General features: G+C 33.1%; 3 protein-coding genes across 7 annotated transcripts; 1 reads left to right on the top strand and 2 right to left on the bottom strand.

Moving 5' to 3' along the window:
- Nucleotides 1-1,831: 1,831 nt before the first annotated feature.
- LOC109542889 (nuclear exosome regulator NRDE2) lies at nucleotides 1,832-8,746 on the bottom strand. Of its 2 annotated transcripts, XM_019912344.2 has the most exons (11): nucleotides 8,185-8,746; nucleotides 7,666-7,894; nucleotides 7,389-7,605; nucleotides 6,919-7,335; nucleotides 4,944-5,068; nucleotides 4,738-4,892; nucleotides 4,517-4,680; nucleotides 3,943-4,458; nucleotides 2,939-3,322; nucleotides 2,681-2,877; nucleotides 1,832-2,626 (listed from the first exon to the last, which is right to left on the bottom strand). In XM_019912344.2, exons 1-11 carry the CDS (start codon nucleotides 8,742-8,744, stop codon nucleotides 2,504-2,506), a joined length of 3,087 nt encoding a protein of 1,028 aa, XP_019767903.1. In that variant the 5' UTR covers nucleotides 8,745-8,746; the 3' UTR covers nucleotides 1,832-2,503. The 2 variants fall into 2 exon arrangements, with proteins under 2 accessions (XP_019767903.1, XP_048524226.1); XM_048668269.1 differs by lacking the exon at nucleotides 1,832-2,626 and having other exon boundaries at nucleotides 2,715-2,821.
- A 426-nt stretch (nucleotides 8,747-9,172) lies between these two features.
- LOC109542868 (molybdenum cofactor biosynthesis protein 1) lies at nucleotides 9,173-15,743 on the top strand. Of its 3 annotated transcripts, none has more exons than XR_007281916.1 (8): nucleotides 9,173-9,520; nucleotides 11,211-11,295; nucleotides 12,369-12,536; nucleotides 12,600-12,848; nucleotides 12,901-13,103; nucleotides 13,157-13,388; nucleotides 13,441-13,558; nucleotides 14,535-14,621. XR_007281916.1 is itself a non-coding variant. In XM_019912317.2 (7 exons), the coding sequence occupies exons 1-7, from the start codon at nucleotides 9,434-9,436 to the stop codon at nucleotides 15,197-15,199; spliced, it is 1,689 nt and encodes a 562-aa protein (XP_019767876.1). In that variant the 5' UTR covers nucleotides 9,183-9,433; the 3' UTR covers nucleotides 15,200-15,743. The 3 variants fall into 3 exon arrangements, 1 of the variants encoding a protein (XP_019767876.1); XR_007281915.1 differs by lacking the exon at nucleotides 14,535-14,621 and adding an exon at nucleotides 13,647-13,781; XM_019912317.2 differs by lacking the exon at nucleotides 13,441-13,558 and having other exon boundaries at nucleotides 9,183-9,520; nucleotides 14,535-15,743.
- A 403-nt stretch (nucleotides 15,744-16,146) lies between these two features.
- LOC109542867 (integrator complex subunit 7) lies at nucleotides 16,147-22,466 on the bottom strand. 2 transcript variants are annotated; one of them, XM_019912315.2, is made up of 17 exons: nucleotides 22,286-22,465; nucleotides 22,097-22,226; nucleotides 21,940-22,041; nucleotides 21,371-21,553; nucleotides 21,071-21,317; nucleotides 20,825-21,016; nucleotides 20,209-20,354; nucleotides 19,948-20,153; nucleotides 19,026-19,292; nucleotides 18,752-18,969; nucleotides 18,543-18,700; nucleotides 18,344-18,484; nucleotides 18,074-18,275; nucleotides 16,914-17,207; nucleotides 16,752-16,857; nucleotides 16,558-16,693; nucleotides 16,147-16,310 (listed from the first exon to the last, which is right to left on the bottom strand). In XM_019912315.2, the coding sequence occupies exons 1-17, from the start codon at nucleotides 22,371-22,373 to the stop codon at nucleotides 16,253-16,255; spliced, it is 2,874 nt and encodes a 957-aa protein (XP_019767874.2). In that variant the 5' UTR covers nucleotides 22,374-22,465; the 3' UTR covers nucleotides 16,147-16,252. The 2 variants fall into 2 exon arrangements, with proteins under 2 accessions (XP_019767874.2, XP_048524099.1); XM_048668142.1 differs by lacking the exons at nucleotides 16,147-16,310; nucleotides 16,558-16,693; nucleotides 16,752-16,857; nucleotides 16,914-17,207 and adding an exon at nucleotides 17,277-17,406 and having other exon boundaries at nucleotides 22,286-22,466.
- Between the last annotated feature and the right edge of the window lie 948 nt (nucleotides 22,467-23,414).

Raw genomic sequence — 23,414 nt, 5'->3', positions numbered from 1 at the left:
GATATATTTAAGTGTATTAAGATAAAAAAAATAGCACCTGGTATAATACGTAATCATAATTGCTTGCTTAATGACTTTTTAATCGTTACGATTTCTAATTTTCGCTTATGTTTGTTTAGAGGGATCGTTAATGCAACCTAAATAGCTCTTGAAAATGGCCCCGAAGGAAGTTATCAAAAAATATATAAAAACGAATCCGATATTCTATATTAATTTGATTTAGATCTGACCCACGACCTTCCGTTACCACAATCGTATGTAAAGAAATATATTGAAATTTCTATTGGGTAGGTATTTGTAAATATAATTAATTTGTATTATAAATAAATTAGTATAAGTGTTTTTATTTTGCTTCAGAAATTTAGGCCAAACCCGCACCAGTTTCAGGATTAGCTACGATCAATAATTTAAACAAACGTCCTACAATAAAATACATTTTCTTCTAATTAACATTTAGTTATTACATTTTGTAAGTTTAATTATTCCCCAAGTGAAATCACTAAAGAGGATTAATACCACACCCTTGTCCACTTATGCATTCAACGATATTAAAAAATTGCCCAATAAAATATGATACTGAGGAATTAATGTTGTATACGTTTCTCTTTCATTGCCCTATTTTTTTGCAAAAAACTGGGAAAAATTTAAAGAAACTGCCAACATTCACCTGTAAATCAAATAGATAATTTAAATATTTTTCCATACATTTCCACAAGTTGTAACAACTGGAAAGGTATACGTTAATAGCATGAAGTTTCCGTCTGGCTCGGTGGACAAGTAATAGAAAAAGAACGCCAATTATAGCGTCACTGCCAAAAAGCTTGGGACCGACCAAGCTAATTAATTAATTAGTTTAATCTGTATATACAGGGTGTCTCATAAGCTCATGATCAAAAGGGTACTGAGATATTCTTTGGACCAAAAGAAGACGATCTGACCTAACTTTTATTAACAAAAAATGTCTGGTTCCTCTGCTATTGATAGTCAAAGTTCTTCAAAAAATTTTTCTTTTTCGAAATATCGGGAGAATGGTACGATGTATTTTAGTTGAACTCGCTGTGAATTTGTTCTTATGTAAGACTCATATTTTGATGAAACAATCGAGTTCAGCCGTTTTGGACAAGTGGTGAATTCTTGAGTGTCGTGGTACAAAAACTACTAGAACTTTTTAGTTGGAGGATAAAATCAACTCATTTTTTTTAGGTTGATGCTCTAATCATTTGCTCACAATTTTGTGCTCTTTGTAAGATCTTGTAGAATTCATAGTTTTTGCGTAAAAAATATGTCTGTTTTCCAGTCACTTAGCAATGTCATTTATTGCAAATATGCGCCGCGTTTCACGCAAATTGTCTTCGCAAAACCCTAATACTTTGACCATGTCGGTCACTTCTTCATTAGAAAAGGTCATTCAAAACGAATTTATATGTATCTATGAATATATATATATATCTATGAAGGCTACAAGGTTTTACAAAGAGCACAAAATTGTGAATAAATGATTAGTGCATCAACCTAAAAAAAATGAGTTGATGTCATCCTCCAACTAAAAAGTTCTGGTAGTTTTTGTACCACGACACTCAAGAATTCACCACTTATCCAAAACGGCTGAACTCGATTGTTTCATCAAAATATGAGTCTTACATAAGAACAAATTCACAGCGAATTTTACTAAAATACATCGTACCATTCTCCCGATATTTAAAAAAATATATTTTTTTTCGAAAAACTTGGACCATCAATAGCAGAGGAGCCAGACATTTTTTGTTAATAAAAGTTAGGTCAGATCGTCTTCTTTTGGTCCAAAGAATATCGCAGTATCCTTTTGATCATGGGCTTACGGGACACCCTGTACCCGGATATGGACCCAGAAATAATCAGAAAATTGTCATAATAAATTTAAACAGCTTTAACGGTCTCTCGTGCTGAGTCAGCTAGTTTGCCCAATTTTGCGAGTAATTACATTTAGGAAAACGTGATTTTAACGAAGCGCTGACAAAACAAATTGAACTGTTGTCAATTGAATTCAATTGAAGGTTTTTCGTCACAGGATTTTTGAAATTTCCTTGGATATTGTTTATAAAATATCGTTAAGTACGGAAAGAATAATTACTTTATACGAGGTGTCCCGTAAGCACATGACCAAAAGGATACTGCGATATTCTTTGCACCAAAACAAGATATTATTTCTCATCTGATTAAAAAAACTTATAGTCTAATATAATAATTATGAGACCAGGCACTTTTTAATACCGTTGGCGTTTCTAAAAATCCATAACTTCATAAAGGTTGCCCATTTCATTATATGTAAGTTCAAAAACTGCTGGTGTATACAGTTACTATATGGGGCTTAACTGAATTAATACTTACAAAAGTTAACAAGGGTATGTAAGCTTAAACCATACATCTAACGAAAGTATTGTAAATTAATGTGAGATATCACGTTCAAAAGTCCCATCAGCAGATCAAATGTTTCATACAAATGCGTATAAAACAATATAAGCCCTCAGTTTCTTAGAATATCAAGTTCTTCGGGGGTAACATGAAGACGAAGCTGCTTTTCTATAATTAGGTCTTGGATTTGTGCTAATTCTGCGGGAATGTAAATAGCAGCGTCCATGTACAAGCTCTGTAACAATTAATTTCTATAATCCTTCTTAATTTCATTTAAATTGAGTCTTACCTTTAACCACGGACATTGCTCGACTGCACAGTAGTAAACATTTCTGCAAAGCTCTTGACCAAAATATGCCTGAACGAATTGTAAATAAAGCCTCCACGCTAAACCGCATCGTCTGGTACACATGCCCTCACCGGTAATTCTCTTGAACAATGATAATGTTTTGTTCTTGAAAGATACCATTAGATCGCATTTAGTACCTAAAAATCGAAAGAAAGATAATAAACAAGAATGACATAAACAGACTTTGAACAGGCATACCTGTAATAGAATCTGTGATAGCATTTTCATGTTCCAATCTTACTAAATCGCTTAGAAACAAGGTAAAAATTGTAGCTACGGCTCTTCCAGACTTTAAAAGTAAGTCTTGCACTTTCCAGGCCGATATGCCCATGTTTTTCGTCAAACTTTGCTCCTTGGCTAAGACAGCCAGAAGATAAAGGTTGTTTGGATACTTTTCTATTGATTTAAACAAGACCTTATCCAACATTTTAAATATTCCACTTCCCGGATTTTCTACGCAATATTTGAACAAAATGGAGCAATAGAATTCGTGTAACACTTCTATTTGGAAAGATAGGCCAACTGATTTGGCTTCAAGTGTGGATATGGCATTTTCCAGAAATGATCCAGCCTTCAATGGTCCTATAATAATCATTAGAATTAGCTAAGCCTGCTTATTTCAATTACTTATCGTTTTTTATTATCATATTTACTTCTACACAAAGAGCGCACAATAACTTTTTACCGTTATCTCAAACGTTACTAGATGTTTGCGTACAATTTTAATCAAATATGAGTAAAAAGTGGAAAATTTCAGTCTAGTCCCAATAATGGAATAATTTTGCCAAACTCCGATGCAAAAATATGTTTTATAAAAAATGGAACGAGGAAATCAAAGACAAAACAGAATCTTTTGTACGCGGCTTCAAGAAAGTTAGAAAATTCAAGCTCCTGAATAAAGTTAAGAATCTGAGTCACTGATTTATTAAGATTGCACAAAAGAAAAACTCAAACACAATTACTATGATTCGCGCGAAATAAAGTATGCTGCTTTATTTGGTGTTTTGATTAGTTTTGAAAGTACTGTGCTCACGAAAAATCAGTAGACATTCAAACGATAGATTATTGAAATACTTGAGGCTTTGCAGACAATTTCCTCAAATGCTATATAATTCCTTTCTTTCGTTCTTTTCTATAAATATTTAGTCATTTGTCTTCAATCACGCACTGATCATTGATGATCAAGTTTGTATGAATCTTACCTTTAGACCAAAATATAAACCACCCATTACAAATGATCCATTCCGTTAAAAAATCTGGCAAAAAATGTTCAACAGCTTTCAAATTATTCAATTCCATGTCGAGCAATGCTGTTGTAACTATGTTAAATTTGGTTTCCGCCTCCATAATTAAACCGTTAGTAACACCTGTGATCTGTCTCTGCAGTACCAACTTCACTAGAAGCTCTAAAACTGAATCTTTGACATTTTCTTGTTTTAACTCTATTGTGACTTCTACGAGTATCCTGTATAAGAAGCATTGGTTAGTTTGAGTTTCCGTCCAGTTCTCCGGTTGTATACTGGTGTTCTGGTTCATACTGAGGGCCGTTTTTAAAATACGCATGCATTGATCGTTGTTTCCAAACAATTTTTCAATTAAAGCGTACTCCACATAAAATATTTCGTTATTCCTATATTCCTCTCGCTTTAAAAGGTCTTTTACATTGGTTTTGATTTTTTTCTTGAAGTTCGGGGGTATCTTAAATATACCTTGAACATCTAAAACAACGAAAAGTACATAACAGAATTTGGCACAAAAATAGTAAACTTAACTTACCTAATATGATTAGCAGCCTTTGAAATTTGAACCACCATATCCTGACAGCCAATTGATCCTGATTTTTCAGGCACTCGGCGCAGCTTTCCATAACAGCCATTATAAGGCTTAAATATTCTTCTTGCCCCGGCAGCGCTTTAATATATTGGGGCCCCACGGCTAATCTGAAGACCAAAAGCCATAAAAAATATTAAAACTAAAATCCTCACTTTGCTTTTTACCTGTTTGTGTCCCTCAAAAGGTTTTTATTTGAAATGTCAATGGAATACATCGGCAAGAATACTGGCAATAATGTTTCTATAGAATCTAAACACCACGGAACATAATCCAAGCCTAAATCTTGCATCGTGGAATGTCTGCATGGCAGGAATGGTACCTAACAATTATCAAAGTGAAACTCGAATAAAATTGCAGCCCACTTTTTTACCTTGAGTAACGTTAGAATTGTGGCAACAAGTTTGAATATATTTTCTGGAGAAGTGATGGGATGGATCAGTTCAACCACGTCTTCATTGAAAACTATTCTCTGCGGATCTTCGCAATCCTGATCACCTTAAAGAAGAACATTACATTTTTCTGTGCTGCTTCTAAATATTTCCATTAATCACGGCTCATTCAGTTATGGAACTTATTGATATGCGTGTAGAGACCAAATAATTTAATTTTAAAAAGCACACAATTTGAGAATTTTATTTAAAAAGACAAGGAGTTTTGTTGTATAGAATTATTCAATTTTTGTTTGGTATTAACATTCACTACTTTTCGCTTTTAAACTATAAATATTTCGGTTTCATCTATTATTAAGTATTTTATAGTTCAGAATATATATAACCATTAAAGCTATTTTGAAGAAGAAAGGAATGAAAATTGAAGAAGAAAAAAATATTGAAATCGCGAATATAAGTCAGAAATACATCGAACAAGTTGCCGAAAATATAGAACGTAGAAACGTGGCAATAATCCTTCAAAAGCCCTAAAGGGAAATAATATAACAGTTCAGAAGTTTTTAGTAAATAATCAAAATTAAGAAAATAAAACGGTAATGAATGCGATGGATATTGAGGATAGAATATTTGAATGAATGAAATATAGAATATTATTGAGGAGAGAAAGCGCATCAGTCCAGTTTAAAAGTGAAGACCAGTGAAACGTGAGGAAGAAATTCTTTTCGGACGCGGCCTAAAAGACCGAAAAACTCACGAGCTTTAATGAAGATTGAAGTTATGATATTCTTATCTTTCCCGAGTCTCAGTCAAAGTCTGAAGTAAAAATTTTGAAACATTGTTTATTTTATTACGTTTCGGCGAGACAACAGCGGTATCATCAGATTTAAATGTTACACAATCTACAAACACCAATTCACAATTAAAACATGTATAAAAATTATAATTTTCAAAGTGTTAAACCATTCATCAGTTTTTGAGGGGAAAAAACTCTTCCTTTTGGGAGAGCAAAACACCGGAAAATTTACCTTATGATTGGTAAAAATGAACGTCCTTTTAGGTCTTTGCCTTCTTGCAAACCTTGAGTTTGTCTGAATTATTTTCTACATTTGCGAGAGTGGTATGCATGTATTGAGATCAGCAGAAATAGTTTTAATTTTTCACTAGTGTACCGGGTGTTCCATACTTATGGCTTTATTAGGGTTTGGTAAATGTTGCTAAGGTTGTCGGTATCTGATCTAAAATTTACTGCTTTTGCATGTTTTTTATTTGTATTATTTCTTGGATAAATGTGTAGCAAACGAGAGTTGCATCAAGAATTTGACAACAATAAACATACCAAATCCGGTAATGTATATTTTATCGCTTGTACCAAAGTTTTCCCTAAATAAATCTCAATTGATAACATCATAACAAACGTAGAAAATGGAATCTTTTTACTAAACAGTGAACTAAAGATGAAGTAAGAATGTTTTAATACTTTGTAAATTATAATTTTTATACAACATGTTTTAATTGTGAATTGGTGTTTGTAGTTTGTGTAAATTTTAAATCTGATGATAGCGCTGTTGTCTCGCCGAAACGTAATGAAATAAACGATGTTTCAAAATTTTTACTTCACACTTTGACTGAGACCCAGGAAAGATAAGAATACCATAACAAGTACACGCAGGCAAGAAAATAAATCTGAATAAATTGAAGTTATTTTAATGATTGCAGGAATGATTTTTAATTACGCTTAGGAATATTTATTTTTAAGGATGGCAATTTACTCATTTTCATGTATATGTAATCAGTGCTTCACAAGCCAAAGTGCTGCATCAAATTAGTCAACCATTAACTGAATTTGAATAACTTTTCAGTTAAAACAGAGTGTGTGCAGAGTTAAGTGATGTAGCAATAAACAGCAACGGTTTTTCTATATTACCCATGAATACATATACTTAAGTATATACTCACCCATACGAGGCAACCAATGGCACGCTTCTCTAAGCTTTTCTACCCTTAACCACAACTCGTGGTGGGGCAATTGCGAATTTAAAACTACTTCTTCAAGTTCCAGAAGCTCCTTTTCATTGCAGTATCGCTCAACATTGAATATTGCTTTGTTAGATGAGGTCAAATTCAGTTCCAGATACATCTTTAAAACCGTCCAGAGCTGTTCAAATAGACCAGCTTGTTTCAAAAACAGTCCACATTGAAAAAGAGTACGTAAAATTCCTTGCTCAAATATATACTTTTCTGACACTGTTGTTCTTCGCAATTTATGCATGGTTGACAAACATTCTATATAAAGTGCAAGAACGGCTGGAGAATTGCAATGAGCCATGGAACATTGTGTTGCTTCAATGTATCCTTGCCAAAGAACTATGTTGTCTAAAAATACAAAAGATATGCATGATATATAGAAAAATAATGTAATTTTTTACCTTTTTCTTTTTCAATTACAGTTTTGAGTTGCGTTTGGAGTTCGTCTGCTGGGAAAGCGCTTACAGCGACTCTAAGCCTTTCCCTTAACAGTTGCTCATTTCCTTGATTATTAGTCAATGCTTTATCTAGAATTGATATTTTTCTTTCAGCTAATACTCTTTGAGCTTTTGCTATGCTGCCTTTTCTGTATGACTTTTCAAATTGATAAACTGTATCCTAGAAAGTGTGATATGTTAACATGATATTTAATATTTCAATTTGAAAATTTTGGTTTACCTGAAACTCAACATATTTTAACCACATTTGCACATCGGTCGGATTGTCGGTTAAATTTCTATTGAAATGTGCAGTTCTTCTCGACAATTCTTCCTCTTGTCTAAATCCTGTAAAATTGGCGTCTTTCTTAGCAAATCCAACTTTGTCCAGATTTTGCTTGGTCAAAGTTTGCTCCTTGCTTTCTTCTTTATCACTCTCCGTACTTTTATTTCTAGATTGTGTAAAGTACCTGAAAAACCTTCAGATTAAAAACACACGCTTCAGCTAATAAAAAACGTATAATTTGTCATCATATCATATAGCGGAGTCAACTTTCTAAGTCGGCTGTAAGTAAAAGCTATAAGGATTCAGCCTGCTTTTAGCAACGATGAGCTTTCTGGGGCTGTAGTTTCAAATAAACGTATTTCCAACTGAGCTTTCAATATTTGTTTGTTATTACAACTGCTTCTTGAATTCGGATTTATTGTGAAAATTAGTTTTTTGAAGTGTTAGGGTGAAGAAATCAAACGAAAAACGCACCTCTTAAAACGATGTTTTCTGTTTCTTGTTCTTTCTGACAAATAATATTGAACACGATATTTGGCTACAGCAGGTCGAGTAATAGTATTCACCGTTAAAAGCTCTCTCGTTTGAGTTAGATCTAGAGAAAAGTTCTGATTTAATTCGGGCTCCTGTACTTGACGCTCAGTTGTTTTGGAGTCTTTAGCTCTATGATGCTTCTTTTTCTTATCTTTTTTTCGTTTCTTAGGTACTGATATTTCTTCCACTATATCATCATCGGAGCTTTCAATTGAAATACTATTTTCATTTGGAGGGTTAACAATGAGATGGGGTTTAAAACTAGAATTTTCAAGCCATTCTTCGTTAGTTACGGGCCTTTCTGATTCTTCTAGATTCTTTGCCTGATCTGCATAAGCTGGAAATAGCGACATTTTTTCCAAATCACTTTGAAATTGAAACGCACAGTCCAATAATAAAAAGAACACCGCAGAACACCGCAGAACACTTTCTGAACTTCTATTTTCTATTGCAAAACAAACAATATAACCTTTAAATCCTGAAAAAATTAACACTGACATTTGACCTTAAAACAGAGGTGTTCTGTGTAAATCACACTAAAATCCAATGTTGCCATTAAGCGCAATATAAAATCGGGAGAGTATAATATAAAATCTACAGGATGATTCAAAATTGGCGTAGTGCCTTGGGGATGTTGCGTGCGGGTGTTTTAGAGGTACATGAAAAATAGTAGAAAAATTAATTGTTATTAAAAACTAAGATATTTGCAAAAAACTAGATCAGAACGCCGGCAACAATGTTTTTCAATATAATCTGCCTCGTTAACATTGGTAGATGCTTCTTATTTTTTCTTCTAGTATATTTTTATATACATATGTAGATACTAATCCTACATTTCCGTTTTATACTAAAAACGCATACTTTACTATACTTCTTCTGTCAAGAAAATCTACGTATATGAATCGTATACGGAACGTAGTTATTCTTTGGTTCCGCGTGGTGCAACCAACAAATAGTTTGATAATCTGTAGGTACAAAGTCTGTGGGTGCAACGTACATAACCTCAAATTTGTGGATGTTAAAAGCTACTTGCATGTTTGCATTCATGCTGCATTTTACAACTAATTCATTGCATAGATAAAGACGCGACAACGTGAGCACATAATAAAACTTGTACTTTATTGCGATTCAATCAGCTAAACAGTAAATTTTATTAACGAACCTAAACACGGAAGACGTTGGTTTAAAAATGCATGCGTTAGTGAGGCCTGTTTGGATGAAACAATTCAATGGAATTTTTTCAAAGTGGATGTCAACTGCATTTATTCAAAAACAGGTAAGATTTCCTCATGGCCGTTTCAGATTAATTGTATTTGCGAAGAACAAACCGTTTCTCCGCATTCTTCCAGTACGTCCCAGTAATCTCTTAAAAAGTATGTCGCCAATTTTGAATCTCGCTGTATGTATGGAATAGGAGTCATTTCCCAAGCATGGGTTCTTATCATTTTTGTTTCTATCTCGAAGAGTCTCGAGGCCAAAGTTTGATCATCATTTATTGATCACAATAATTTAATCAGGCAAGGCATTTAACATTCAAGACATGAAAGTTAAATTTAGATTTTTTTTATTATGCATTTATGTAGTTCCACAGGGTTCGTGGGAAAGTTTTTACTATGAAAATGCTAAAAGGGTTTCGGAATCACTGCACTATGCAGGGTGATTCAAAATTGGCGTCATTCCTCTGGAGGTGTTGTCTGGCGCTATTATAGGAGTACAGAAAAAATAGTAAAATAAATTAATTGCTTTTACAAACTGAGAAATTTGCGAAAAACTATATCAGAAATACGGCAGCAATGTTTTTCAAGGTAATCTGCCTAATTGACATTGCGCAAATACCTGTTGCTCCGTAATTATTTAAAACTCCGGAAACCATGGCATTATAAAGACTGACAATAAGATAGACAAGGATAAACGGTAAATTCAACAAGATTGGTTGACAAAATGTCAACCTGTTCACATAATCTCGAATATTGATGTTTAAAAATAATATATATGCTACCAATTAAATATGGAACAATTTCAAAATAATGCTTAATAACAAAGATAAAATTCAATTTTCAACTGTTAATATCTTCTAGAGATTTTCGAAAAAAAAAATTTCAATATTTTTCTCGTACTCCCCAAGGGAGCGTCTATCACCCCTTAAAAGGAATGACGCCAATTTTGAATCACTCTGTATATAATATATATAATAGTGTTATAAAGTTGTATAATCTATGACTATACTAATATTTCTCCCATGGTGTTAGACATTCCCAAAAATTAATGGTATCAGAAGAAAAACAATTTTTTTTGTAAATAAATACACAAAAAAAATTATTATTTTTATAATTTCATGTTAAATCGGTTTCAAGATCATTTGAAATTAGTATCTTCAGGGTATTCCAGTAAAACAAATCTACTATACACATACTTATAGGTCGAAATTAAGTAGGTTTTCATCTAATTTATGGAGCTCTCACACTCAAAAAGAAAATAATTGTCTTAATTCGTGAATTAATTTAATGCTATGGAATCACATCTATTTTGTGTATGCGGTGAGACGCAATATAGGTAATAACGAAGTGTATTCTACTTTCAAAAACAACAGTTTTATAATAGCATTAAAAGGTCTTATAGATAAGTACTTCTGATTCTTTTCCCAGTTTTGTTTCCAATAATTTCCGACATTGCAGCTTATTACATTTGGACATTTTAGCTCTATTTCTGTTTCCTCACATATGGACTTGTTGATAATGATATAAGAAAGTTTTGCGCCCTTGAGAAAATTCGCGATATCGCCTTTGATAATTTCGAAAAAAAATATAGTAAAATATTACAAAATCTTAAAAAATAATGTTGATCTTAGTTTTGCCCTCGATGCATTCAAAATAATGCTGATCATAATAAGTAATAATAATATAGTGACTAATCCTAAACTAGTTTCTGTAAACTGACATTATTTAACATTTATTTTATTTCTTCAGATTTCTGATAGTCCACTAACCGACACATTTGGAAGGCACCATACTTACTTAAGGATCTCAGTAACGGAAAGGTGTAACTTAAGATGTAAGTTTCCCAATTCTACAGCATCAATAATTTTTATGTGATTTATTAGAAACTTACAAGCTATGTTTCTCAACCGATCAACTCAAGCGCCAAATCACACGGATGATTTTCCATGTAAATGCGTGTTTCTAGATAAATAGCAGAAACATCTGCAAAATGTGGTAAACGTATTCCAAACTATCTAAGGACGGCCGTGGAAGCTCCCAATCGCCTATCAACGGGAAATTAATATAATAATATTGAAAGTAACTGCAAAACCACGAAACTCTACTCTCTAAAATCATATTCAACTGTTTACCCTGATTATTATATAGTATACAAAGTGTTAAAAATTCGAGGTGTTAGCATTGAGATCTCGTAAATCTTAAGAGATACAGAGTCGGTTAAATCAGCACAAAATTATGCAACTTTGTGTTGCTTAAAAACATTATCTTTTTGAAGCAAAAAAATCCGACTACTGCTGGAAATATTCGAAGGAAGCCTACATACGCTCAAATCATTTAATTTTTTTTTGTGCGTGTCTGAAGAGATATTTTAAAATATGTGCACATTATTAGACCACCGTAATGATACTGTCATTTTGTTCCACACATTAGACATTTCTTCAAAATATCAGATACATCATTTTATTATCAGAAAGTGGTACGAGAATTTAAAAGTGAAACTAATTCTTGTACGACTGACAATATTTGGAGTTCCGTCAAATGTTTTATCGGAAATGAAGTTGATAAAATTATAAAATAACTATTAACTATATTAGTAGTATTATGTATGTAAATAAGTATAAACCTTAAAATAATAATGAAGACATTAAAATTTATCGGCTATTTTCAGCACTGTAAATATTGAAAACATCTCGTATGCAATGCATCGATTGATTTAAGACAATTCAATGTCTGACTGTCCATTCAATTGACCTGCATCTTACATTGCGAAACGCAGTTTGAATACACATTCTTAATTGCCGCAGTTGTTACTGCATTCGTACAGGCCGTAATTTTATTGCACCCCACAGGAAGAACAATAAGAACCTAAAATTTGTCATTTGTTCTTTTTAATGTATTTATACACAGGCCAATATTGTATGCCGGAAGAAGGAGTAAATCTGAGTGAAAAATCGAAATTATTGACCACTGATGAAATATTAAAAATCACAGAAATTTTTGTGAAACAAGGTGTTAACAAAGTGAGATTGACCGGTGGAGAACCCACGGTTAGAAAAGACATTATCGACATTGTTAGTAAGTTCAGACAATATTCTGCGAAGCATTTAAGCCTTTCGTTCTAGCTATTTACTTTTGTAGAAAGTTTGAAACGAATAGAGGGTCTTGATATTGTCGCAATGACTACTAATGGACTGACTCTAACAAGGCAACTAGTTGCCCTACAAAAGGCCGGACTAGATATTTTAAATATTAGCTTAGATACTCTAAGTGCGGAAAAATACGAAAAAATCACAAGAAGAAACGGGTGGAAGCGAGCAATGATGGGTATAGATTTAGCTCTACAGCTTGGATATGATCCGGTTAAAGTCAATTGTGTTGTTATGAAAGGTGCATTTCTAAAATTTGCATGTTTGGGGTTTACGAATTCCATACATTTTAGGCCTAAACGATGACGAATTGTTAGATTTTGTTCAGCTAACAAAAGATAAAAACATTGACGTGCGGTTTATCGAATATATGCCTTTCTCTGGAAACAAATGGAATGAAAATCAAATGGTATCCTATAAAGAAATGGTTAAAATAATTAAAACAGTACATCCGGATTTTCATTCCTTAATTAATGAACCGAATGATACTTCGAAGGTTTGAGATTTGAATTAAGTTGTTCTCAAGTCCATCAGGGTATTTTTTCTTAGGCGTGGAAAATTCCCGGTTATAAAGGTCAGATCGGATTTATTACTTCAATGAGCGATCATTTTTGCGGGTCATGCAACCGACTCAGACTAACAGCAGATGGCCACTTAAAAGTGTGTCTATTTGGAAATACTGAGATTTCGTTGAGAGATGCTTTAAGAGGACAACACTCCGAAGAGGATCTCTTGGCTCTCATTAGTCAGGCTGTAAGGAAAAAAAAGAAGCGACATGCAGGTAATACCGTTGACCTGCAAGAAGAAAAAAGGGAATTCGTTTTCGTTTGCAGGCATGTTGAATTTATCACAAATGGAAAATCGCCCAATGATTCTTATAGGCGGATAATGGTTTAGTAGTAACTCATATTTTAAATTATGTAGAGTATTTTGGTGATCCAATTCGAAAAGGTAAATACGTTTTAACTGCATGAATACACACTTTAATATGCATTATTTGTTTAAAAAAAGAGGTTAATATCAAGACCTGTTTTATTAGGAATTCCATATAATGTTGCATTTTCTGATGATTTCCGATTACGCCGTTTCGAGATACGTGGATTGTAAGTTTGTAAAAAAACAATTTTTTATTATTAAATAAAAACCGTTTGAACTGATGTTCAGAGGCGTAACACCAGGTAGTTTTTTTCAAAATAGTACAGGGTTGCAAACTTGTGTATTGAAGCAAATGGTCTATTTGTTACATTGATTTTTCCCAGATACATATTTCTATACTCTTATCAGACACAAAATGATATGGAAAAAACGTACTTACTTACGTATATGTATACATATCTACGAGCTCGTTGAAAATGTCGCAGCATTCAAAATATGTATATCATATATTGATGTTTAGTTTTTTTCATGCAATTTTTAAGGCGTCTTTTGCTACGCTGCCAGGTGAAATTATCTATAAAATATTAATTCCAAATTTTTTAAAAATGAAAAATTTTCTAAAGTTGTTTTGAAACAATTTTTGAGGTTTTGAATTTGAACAAATCACGAGTCGTGCTCAGAAACCCGACTTATTATAGTCATGCTCTGAGTGTTGCGAAATATGCGGCAAATATTTCATTTCGCGAAACTTAATCATACGCAGGTTCAATGTCTTAAAAGTCTACTTTTATTCTTGAATCACTATGTAACAATTTATGTCATAATTCAGCTATTTTAAAGCAGCAAATACTTTATATTTATACCTATGCACAGGCCAACTTCTGCTACTAGATGTGTGCGTTCTATAACATATTGTGGGATTTTGGTTTTGAATTTGTTGATTGTGAGAGTTTGAATTATTTTTCTTTTTGCAAAGGAAAATTAGTTGATTTTATTTGAAATATCATATCAGATGTTTGTTTTTAACTTGTGTCACTTCCATCTTTTTCAGATAGCCAGAAGACATCTAATCCATTCATTAATCATCCAGCACTACCACAAATCGTTCACACCAACCTATCACATTCATATCGCCCTAGAACTATTCGACATTATTCAATAGAACAGGCAGCTCGAACTCATTTAACTCACGTAAATGAAAAAGGTAAAGCAGCGATGGTCGATATTCTTTCTAAACCAATTACAACGCGTACAGCTAAAGCGGCAGCAACTGTGAAAGTTGGACGTGAAATTACGGAGATGATCAGTGAAAATGCGATGAAAAAAGGAGACGTATTGAGCATCGCTCAGATCGCTGGAATAATCGGAGCCAAGAAAACCGCAGAAATTATACCTTTGTGTCATAACATCAACCTGACCAAGATTAACGTCACCGCAGCTCTGAATGAGGAAAACCAAGAAGTGAGATTATTTTCGGAAATACAATGCGAAGGTAGAACTGGAGTTGAAATGGAAGCCTTAACCGCTGTAAGTGTAGCGGCACTTACTATTTATGATATGTGCAAAGCGGTAGACAGACATATAGAGATAACGAATATTCGTTTGATAAGTAAAACGGGCGGTAAAAGTGGCGATAACCATGAAGAAAATGTGAAAGTTAGAGATTATGATCATAGGCCAATAACTAGGCTCTCGCCATATGTTGGACCTATGTAGGCTAGTAATAAGAATTTCAATTTGCTCAAAGTGGATATGTTTCCAAGATCATATGACTCGTTAATTTTTCAGTTCATTCTAGCTAGTATTCTTATTGTCTTTTTATATATATGTATCTTATATCTATCTTATATATCCTTATAATTTCGGGAATTTTGCATATCAATTGGCTACTCTAGGTTATATATAAAGTGTACCCGGTACCCTAATAAGAATAAGGACCGCTGTATCTTTACTACGTTTAAAGCTATTTTTTATAAGCTAGATTATAATAATTTAAATGACCTGCTTATTTTTTGCCAAACAGCTAGGCGTTTAAACTATCGGCATTAAAACGAAACAAATCTACGCTTGAGGTAAACTGGAGGGTAAATCAATTTTTTCATGAAGTGCATGAGAAATAAATAAAAGTATTTTTGTAAGTTAATCTTATTAAGCATAAACGACTAAGATTCTTAATTATAGACTTTCTCCTGGATATGATCCATTGGTGCATATATGTATGTGAAATTATTTCAGATAATTAAAGTATTTTTGTATTTTATGTCATTGGTTTTTTCTGTATACATCTATACGTTTAACCCCTATTTGCAAATGCGTTTTAGAGCATGGTTTAGGCAAGTCTCAGGTAGAGTCCAGCAGTTTTATACAAACATTCTATTAGAACATTTTTTTATTGAACGCCCGGCTTCGGACTGTTTAAGTTTTGCTATCGGCTGAATGTAATAAAATTAGGAAATTTGCCGCACGAGCTGTTAAATATGCTAATTAGTGAACACGAAGGATGTGTGTTGCTCCGCGTGCCAGTGAGAAAACGAGTAATTTGTAAATAAATAGAAGAATAAAAATAAAAACAACAATTTTCAATGACCCCATACAGCTTAGACGCTGTAATGTATGTGTGTTTTAGGGCTGCATAATGGAATTATATAATATCCATACATATCTTACATACAAAACAATGTATTTAAGAAAAACCATTATTATAAATAACTTATTTTGATGATAATGCTTGCCACATGCTATACCAATTATCAATACAAATGATAAGGTTTATTGCAGTTTCTTTTGATGCGGCTTGATAAACAGGCTGTCCTCAGGCATCAAGATCCTGAAATACAATTATGTTCATGTTTACGCTTGTATTTTTGTCGAATACTTATAGTATTCCATTAAAAATATTGTTCTCCTATATTTACCCGTTCATTAACGGGTGCCGAGATCATTAAAGATCATTAATGTTTAATGCTTTTGATAGAGAATCTCTCTCTAGCATGAGCACCAGTTTGATCTTATCGAATTCGTAATTTAAATTACTGTAAAGGAAAAATCAGTCCTTGCACTTTTTGAATACTTACATATTTGAGTTTGTTGTTATTCCTGGAACTGTTATTGGAAGGAACTTTGGCTCCTCTGGTACTTTTACGGTGAGAGAACTTTTTGGGCCGGTTTTCCACGTATTACTCTCTTTATCAATAACCGATGCTTCAACAACTAAAATAGTTACACATACAGAAGTCGCATCATATTTAGCGATTTAAATCAAACAAACCTATAAGATATTGACCGCCCCTTGGAAAACCAAGAAGAAACTGGGCGGAGAAAAAGTCCTTGTGGGGTGTGACCGTTTGAGACAGCAATGAAACGTGTTCCAAAACCTGCAACAAAATCGCAATCAAGATTGTGCTACAGTGGTGATTAATTAAATAACCACCTTCGGATCGATATCTTTGTTCTTTGCGGCGCTCTGCAACTGTGAGGTGACGCTAATGACCACTTGTTCGATATTTCGGAATAATCCGGCTTTCAGGCCATGTTGTATAACACCTTCTACTTTTACTGCCAGTTGAGAGCCCGACTGAACGCTTATAAATTCTCCCATAACTCTCGGTTGTGGCGAAATCGCCAGTTTGACGCTGGTCGACTGAAGTATTTGGAAGAAGAAACGGGGAACTGGAAGTCTGGCGTTCGCCAGTATTTCGACAATTTTCTTTAGAATTTCTACTTGCTGAAATATAAAAATTTTAAGTTAACTATTAAACTCTAAAGAAAAAATGTACCCTAAAATAGTAATAAAACCCAATGCGTTTTTCATGTAAAGTAGCTTCTACTCCGCCGTAATTAACCATATCAAAGTGCCTCTTCTTTTCGTACAGCTCGTTTTATTACCAGAAAATGGTTACTATTGTTTTATATTTAAACCTATACTGTAATAAGACACAATTTAATTAAATAACAGTTGTTTAAATCATCATGGAAATAGCTTGAAGTGCGCATTCCAAATTTCTAATTTAGTTCGTTGCGAATATCTAAATTGATAGTGACAATTACCACTTTTCCGTTAGTAGTAGTAGTAGTCATGAATCTTAATTTAAAAACGGATAAACTTCAAAACATTGAATTCTTTTCAAGTTACTAACTTATAGTTTAACTACTAGTCACATTATTGATCAACACAATTATTTGTTTTACTATAAATATCTCCGTTTTGAGTAATCATAAATGATTAAAATTTTTTGCTAAAAATTCAAAAACTACAGACGAATGACCAACTTCCAGTTTGAAACAAAATCAAGTAATCTGATTAGTAACTTTCGAATAAAAAATATGTTTTTCAACCAAAAAAAAATATAACAGGGATCAATTTGCTTTTAACGAGGAAGAAATGCATACTGAAAATTCACGGTAATTTTCAAAACAATAATAAATTATGGAATTTTATAAAGCAAGCCATGTCTTTTGACACTATAGGCTTATCACCACGTAATTGAATGTCTTGAAAGAATGTAAATGTTGGAGTGCAGGATCAGCAATTTTTCTCAATAGACAACAAAACTAAACAGATCAAACTTTTAGCTTACAGACAAAACTTACCCGGTGGGTTATAGTGGACGTTACACTATCTTCTGCCAATTTTTGTGCCCCTTTTAAGGAGTTTTCACAAGCTTTTACTAGTTCACGAGATTCTAACTTAATATTTTTAGTTCCAAATTCCATCGGTCCTTCTCGAATTTTTGAGCCACTAGTGCATACGGTTTCCAGTGATTGCTCTATTAGAACACACATCTGTTGTAATCTAAAAGTAGACTCTAGTACTTTAGTAAACTCTAAATATTGAGGGAAAAGTAGATGGTTTATACGTACATTTGCATGTTCTCCAGAGTGACTGGATCGGCATCAAAAGCCGTTTGGTAAAGTTTCCAATGCAGTTCGCCACAATTTTTAAAATCTTTAACACATTTTCTCATCTGGTTAGTTATATAGCCGTATCTTTGATGTTCATCCCTTAAAGTTGATATTTATTTAATATCACTTTATTCACTTACATATTATAACGTTTTACCTTGTATTTTGGACAATTGTGGCAGCAATGGCTGGAGGAGGAACTATGCAAAGAATGTTGCAAGTATATATTAATTGTGCTAAACACTGCAAAAATTCTGCTCTGATTCTCATATACTCTGCTTGAAAAGTTAAATTATGTGATGGAGTACTAGCCGCCTAGAAATAGTAATTAGAACTGAGCTAGACGCTAACCACATATTAAGTTACCTTTAAAGCTGCAATCGCTTTATTATAATGAATAGATGACTGGTCGAGTCGTGTAACTAGAGTAGAAGAATCTTCATCGGATAGTAAAGCTTCAGCTTCAGACATTTCTTTCAAACACGCCAGCCAAAAGTGAAAATGCTCAGAACTAACCTGTTCTGTAAGTTGCTTGAAAATATAAGTGCCTATTTGATGATGGCCATATCGCACAGCTGCTCTTGCTAAATTACAAAGGAATTGAATAAATAACTTATTACAGTTAGACCACAATAATCACCTATACAGTAATTAGACCATAAATTGTTACTGCCCACTGTTTCGAAAACGGCATTCTTAGTTTCTTCATTCCACTTGTAGCCAGATAACAATTGAAATAATAAAGTACACAACATAACTTTCGTGTTGGTTTGAACATCGGTTGGACTTTCAATTGCTCTCAGACAACCAAGTAATTTTAGCATTGTCTGAAGTTGTGGCAGTAATGTTTCGGGTTTCAGTCCTCCAATTGCCCCCAAAGCCTCACATATTACAATAGTGTAGTTTCCTAAAATTCAACATTTAGGATTTTCTTTTGAAATAATCTTCAATAATAATCAAAATAAATAATTAATTTGTGTGTAGGAATGTATCATTGATTAAAGTGGAACATTTGAATATTATTTTCAGTGTACATTCAGTCTGCCATGGGAATTGTTGGATTTTCCAAGGTATGCAAACTTTAAATAAAAACATAAAAGTAATAAATACTTTTCATAAACTAAAGTTTTCCATTTTTCATCATCATATTTTGGTTGCGATGGTTCTGTTGATAAGCTTTTAGCAAGTAAGAAGAAATCTGGATGAAGGTTAATTGTAGCTTTTAATTTGATGATTCCTGTTTGTTATGTATGTAATATTGTTTCAAAATTTGGAAAATATATCTTATATATAACTTTTTTTCGAAATAACGAAAACAAAAATATTGACAACAAACAAGACTATTGATTGCACTTTTACTCCTAGTCATGTCAACTTTTCAACACGCTTTCTAAATAAAGTTAAAATTGAAAAAAATGATATTGTTTATAATTCACCAAAACCTTCCTATATGTACACAACGGTGGTTTTAAAATGTTTGTAAACGTTTAAAATCAACTGGTATCTGAATTATTTATATTAAATTATAATATTATAATTATAACAATATATTGAATTTTTACCTTCAACGTTATCAAGCCTGCATCCTAACAGATCAACAAAAGTCTCGCAATATTCCGGCCGTGCTTCGCAAAGTCTTACAGCACATTTCAAGGCAACTTTCAAGTGTTTAGGTTGTTTCTGCTCAGAATCAGTCAATAATAGTATTAAAGATTCAAGAGAGGTAATTACATCATCAGTACCGTCTGGCTGAAGATTTTCTCCAAAGCTAAATTGATCAGTTTTTTTTAATTATTGATAGTCATACTCCATTATTCACTTACCAATAACACAATATTTGAGTCAATATTTGTATGGCTTGGACAGCGATTCCAAAATGAGGAGAAAACGCATGAATTCCGCAAAGTTCCCTTAATTTCGTATTTGAAGCTCTATTCTCATAACAGAGCCGTGGAGACTCTACAAGTACCTAAATTAAGTAGTAGATAAATAAGAGCTACTTAACATCATGCAAACAGCGGTTATCCTCAATTAAATAACAATAAATCTAATGATTTTTGACAATAAAAATAAGGAGGATTTGTAAAGTCCTGATCTATTGGAGGCCGACAAAAGCGAACCATATTTTAATGTGGAAAATATGGAAATGCGTTTGGTGCGAAAGGTTACCTGATTGCTAAAGATATTGTTAGTCTGATTTATGATTATTTCAATATAACTGCCCGATGTTCTATTATTATTTCATTTTGATTTTTATTCAATTTAAAATTCAATGCAATTGTGATACGTGCAAAATATAAAATTAAATAAATATACAGTTTGCATTGATGAACAGAAGTAGGAAAAAAACGAAACATATATATTGCTGTAGGTGTGAATACAATATCTTCCACTCATGATTCATTTTTGAACCTAGTATTTAAAGCAATTAAAGATTACCTGTATAACGCACAGTCCTGGCATCAATATTTTATTTCTGTTACTGGATAACACGTAATCAATTAAATCATCAACAGCACCTTGAGGCCAAATGTGAGCACCAGGTATTGCCAGCTCGTAAAGGTGTTGCAAGGCTTTAGATTTTACTTCCCATCTCGGGTCAGTTTTTAAGTATTTCAGTAGCAAAGTTACCTAAGAAGTAAAATTTATCAATTAACTTAAAATTGCGGTTTCCTTAAACCTCACCTGGTTAGGAATATGTACTAGTGTTGCAGCAGCTAGTTTCGACAGTGTATTCAGAATAATCAAAACAAAATCTTGAGCAGGATAACAGGGCAGCAAATCCACACACAGTGTTCTAACCATAGCGGCAGTGGCTGTGTCATGGTGCATATATTGCAGTATGGGAATCAATTGTAATTTCATATTAGCAGTAGTAGCCTGTCCTTGGATCATATAAGATACCTTGTTGCACATGCTGACAGCAAATGTCCTAAAAACGAACAGCTTAACATACAAAATGTCGAATAATATAGTACAACTGACTTCGATTGAGCAGCAAACTGAATCGCCGCATATATGGCTGCTTCCACTTCAACATTGTCATGTGAATCTAAACTTCTTCTAATGCTATGATGAATTTGTTGTCTTTCTGGAATAATAGCTGCTACAGCACCAAACGTCCTTAAGGTTACGGCTCTTGCTATAGGATCATTAGAGTGAATAACACTGTAAAAGACACAAATATAATTTTCACTAATGATTTATGGAATATTTATATTATCTTGAGACAACGGTCCATTCGTTTTTAATACTAATATTTTGTTTTGGATAGAGTATGATTTTAAAATTTAAAAAAAGTGGTTACAGGGGTTTGCTTGGCGAGTACGAAAAAAAATTAAGAAGGAAACATTTTGAGTTTTTCTCACTAAACGCACATAAATAGACCCACGAACTTGTGGTAAAAATTACATTTATATTATTATTTTTCGTAAAAAATGAGAACGGCATACGTACATGCAAAAGAGCAAAAAATGAAAGTTGCCAATAGTGTAAGGTACGCTTCCATAAATGTAAATTACTAAGTCTAATTACACAAGATTGCTAATAATCACCTATAAACTCTTCTGACAAACTCATCAACATTTGATATTTTATCCAAATGCTTCTCACTTTGTTGACACACTCGTAAGACGCAAAGACGAAGGAAATTGTTGCTGTAAAATGTAAAATATCAAACATAAACAATGTAGTGTTCTGTACTCAATTTACCCCATACGAAAAACATCGGACAACTTCAGCAATGAAGCATTTATCAGGATAGGAAATGGATATTTTTCAAATAACTTAGGAAATCTAACTATTGCTTCGCATTGTTCACCAACTTTCCCGGATCGAAGCCCTACAATGTGTTCGTAAATAAGATAAATCCCAGATTAGCTTTAGTATATATGAACAAACCCTTATCCAGTTCCGTTAATGCTGAATTAGCATCTTGTTCCGGCTCCCCTAGATTTTCGTTAAAACTACTCACTCTTAGACCTAGCATTACAACAATTTTAATAAAAAATTACTAATGTAAACCAACTTAACCTGCGGTTTTGAACATACTAAGTTAAGGTTATGTTATTACTTGTCTTTATCTCTGATGTTATGGTCCGAGCTGTATTTGTACAGGGTTGTCATATCTCAACAACTAATGCAGCGAGTATTAATTATACAGGGTGGAGAATTTAACTGGAATAAATTTGCTTGCAAGAATGGAAATAATTTAAAAAATTGCCATTTCAATGTTTTAATCTAACAGTTTTCCAATAAGATAGAGAAATCGCTTTTCTCTAACTCTAAAAAAATGAGGAAAGCTCCAATTGAAAGGCGTATATATTGCAACACAGAAGTTCGAATATTTTCGTAAAAGATTGTATGAATATTTTCGTAAAATATCGATTAATCATTATAGATTCATCCGATTATCAGGCACATGTCGTGCAGGATTCACTGTATTTACAAAATGCTTAACCATTACTTAATATTTCGATAAATTATTACCAATTTTATTATAATAATTCATCAAATTATTAAGTTTGCTATTTATTAATTAGTGAGAATAATGTGTTAATTTCCTTAATCCAAAAGGACCCCACCTTGGAATGCCGTTTTCTTCTGAAAATGGTTTTTGCACGTGTTCGATAGTGTACCTTGTCTCACCACAGGGTGAGCAGATTTCTGTTTTTAGCTATTCCTATGTTAAGTTGGCAACTCTGTAAAATTGGGCCTAAGGAAGAAGGGGCTGTGAGAGAGAGGTTATCGGCCATTTTTGACTATCGCCAGCATCTTTTCTGTAACACTTGTATCGCCAAATATACTTCCCAAAAACATCCGTACAATAAAAAACTATCAAGCAAAAACGCAGTGCTCATTATTCACAACGGCATAAAATAAGCCAGAATAATCACATCGTTCTCCGAAAGAGTTGACTCCCGTGGTGCACTAACCACATTAGAGGGCAGCTCAAAAGTAGTGGAAACTACCCACTTCACATTGGTCCTTCGAGTAGCCGGATATTATTGAAAAGTAGAGGATAACAGGT

Source organism: Dendroctonus ponderosae, unplaced genomic scaffold (genome assembly GCF_020466585.1).
Source record: "Dendroctonus ponderosae isolate FM_Combo_2020 unplaced genomic scaffold, Dpon_F_20191213v2 Dpon_F_20191213_7, whole genome shotgun sequence".
Lineage (NCBI taxonomy): Eukaryota > Metazoa > Arthropoda > Insecta > Coleoptera > Curculionidae > Dendroctonus > Dendroctonus ponderosae.
Note: the sequence above shows the minus strand (reverse complement) of the source record. Positions and strands in the feature narration are given on the sequence as shown.

Coding starts and splice junctions, on each gene's coding strand:
- LOC109542889 (XM_019912344.2), bottom strand. CDS start 8,744: ATGTCAGTGTTAATTTTTTCAGGATTTAAAGGTTATATTGTTTGTTTT. Junction 7,336..7,388: donor TGTAATTGAAAAAGAAAAAG/GTAAAAAATTAC, acceptor TTGTATTTTTAG/ACAACATAGTTCTTTGGCAA. Junction 5,069..6,918: donor CCATTGGTTGCCTCGTATGG/GTGAGTATATAC, acceptor TTCTTCTTTAAG/GTGATCAGGATTGCGAAGAT.
- LOC109542867 (XM_019912315.2), bottom strand. CDS start 22,373: ATGCTAGGTCTAAGAGTGAGTAGTTTTAACGAAAATCTAGGGGAGCCG. Junction 21,554..21,939: donor TTTGTCAGAAGAGTTTATAG/GTGATTATTAGC, acceptor TGTCTTTTACAG/TGTTATTCACTCTAATGATC. Junction 20,355..20,824: donor CAGGACTGTGCGTTATACAG/GTAATCTTTAAT, acceptor TACTTAATTTAG/GTACTTGTAGAGTCTCCACG.
- LOC109542868 (XM_019912317.2), top strand. CDS start 9,434: ATGCATGCGTTAGTGAGGCCTGTTTGGATGAAACAATTCAATGGAATT. Junction 12,849..12,900: donor CAATTGTGTTGTTATGAAAG/GTGCATTTCTAA, acceptor CATACATTTTAG/GCCTAAACGATGACGAATTG. Junction 13,104..13,156: donor AACCGAATGATACTTCGAAG/GTTTGAGATTTG, acceptor ATTTTTTCTTAG/GCGTGGAAAATTCCCGGTTA.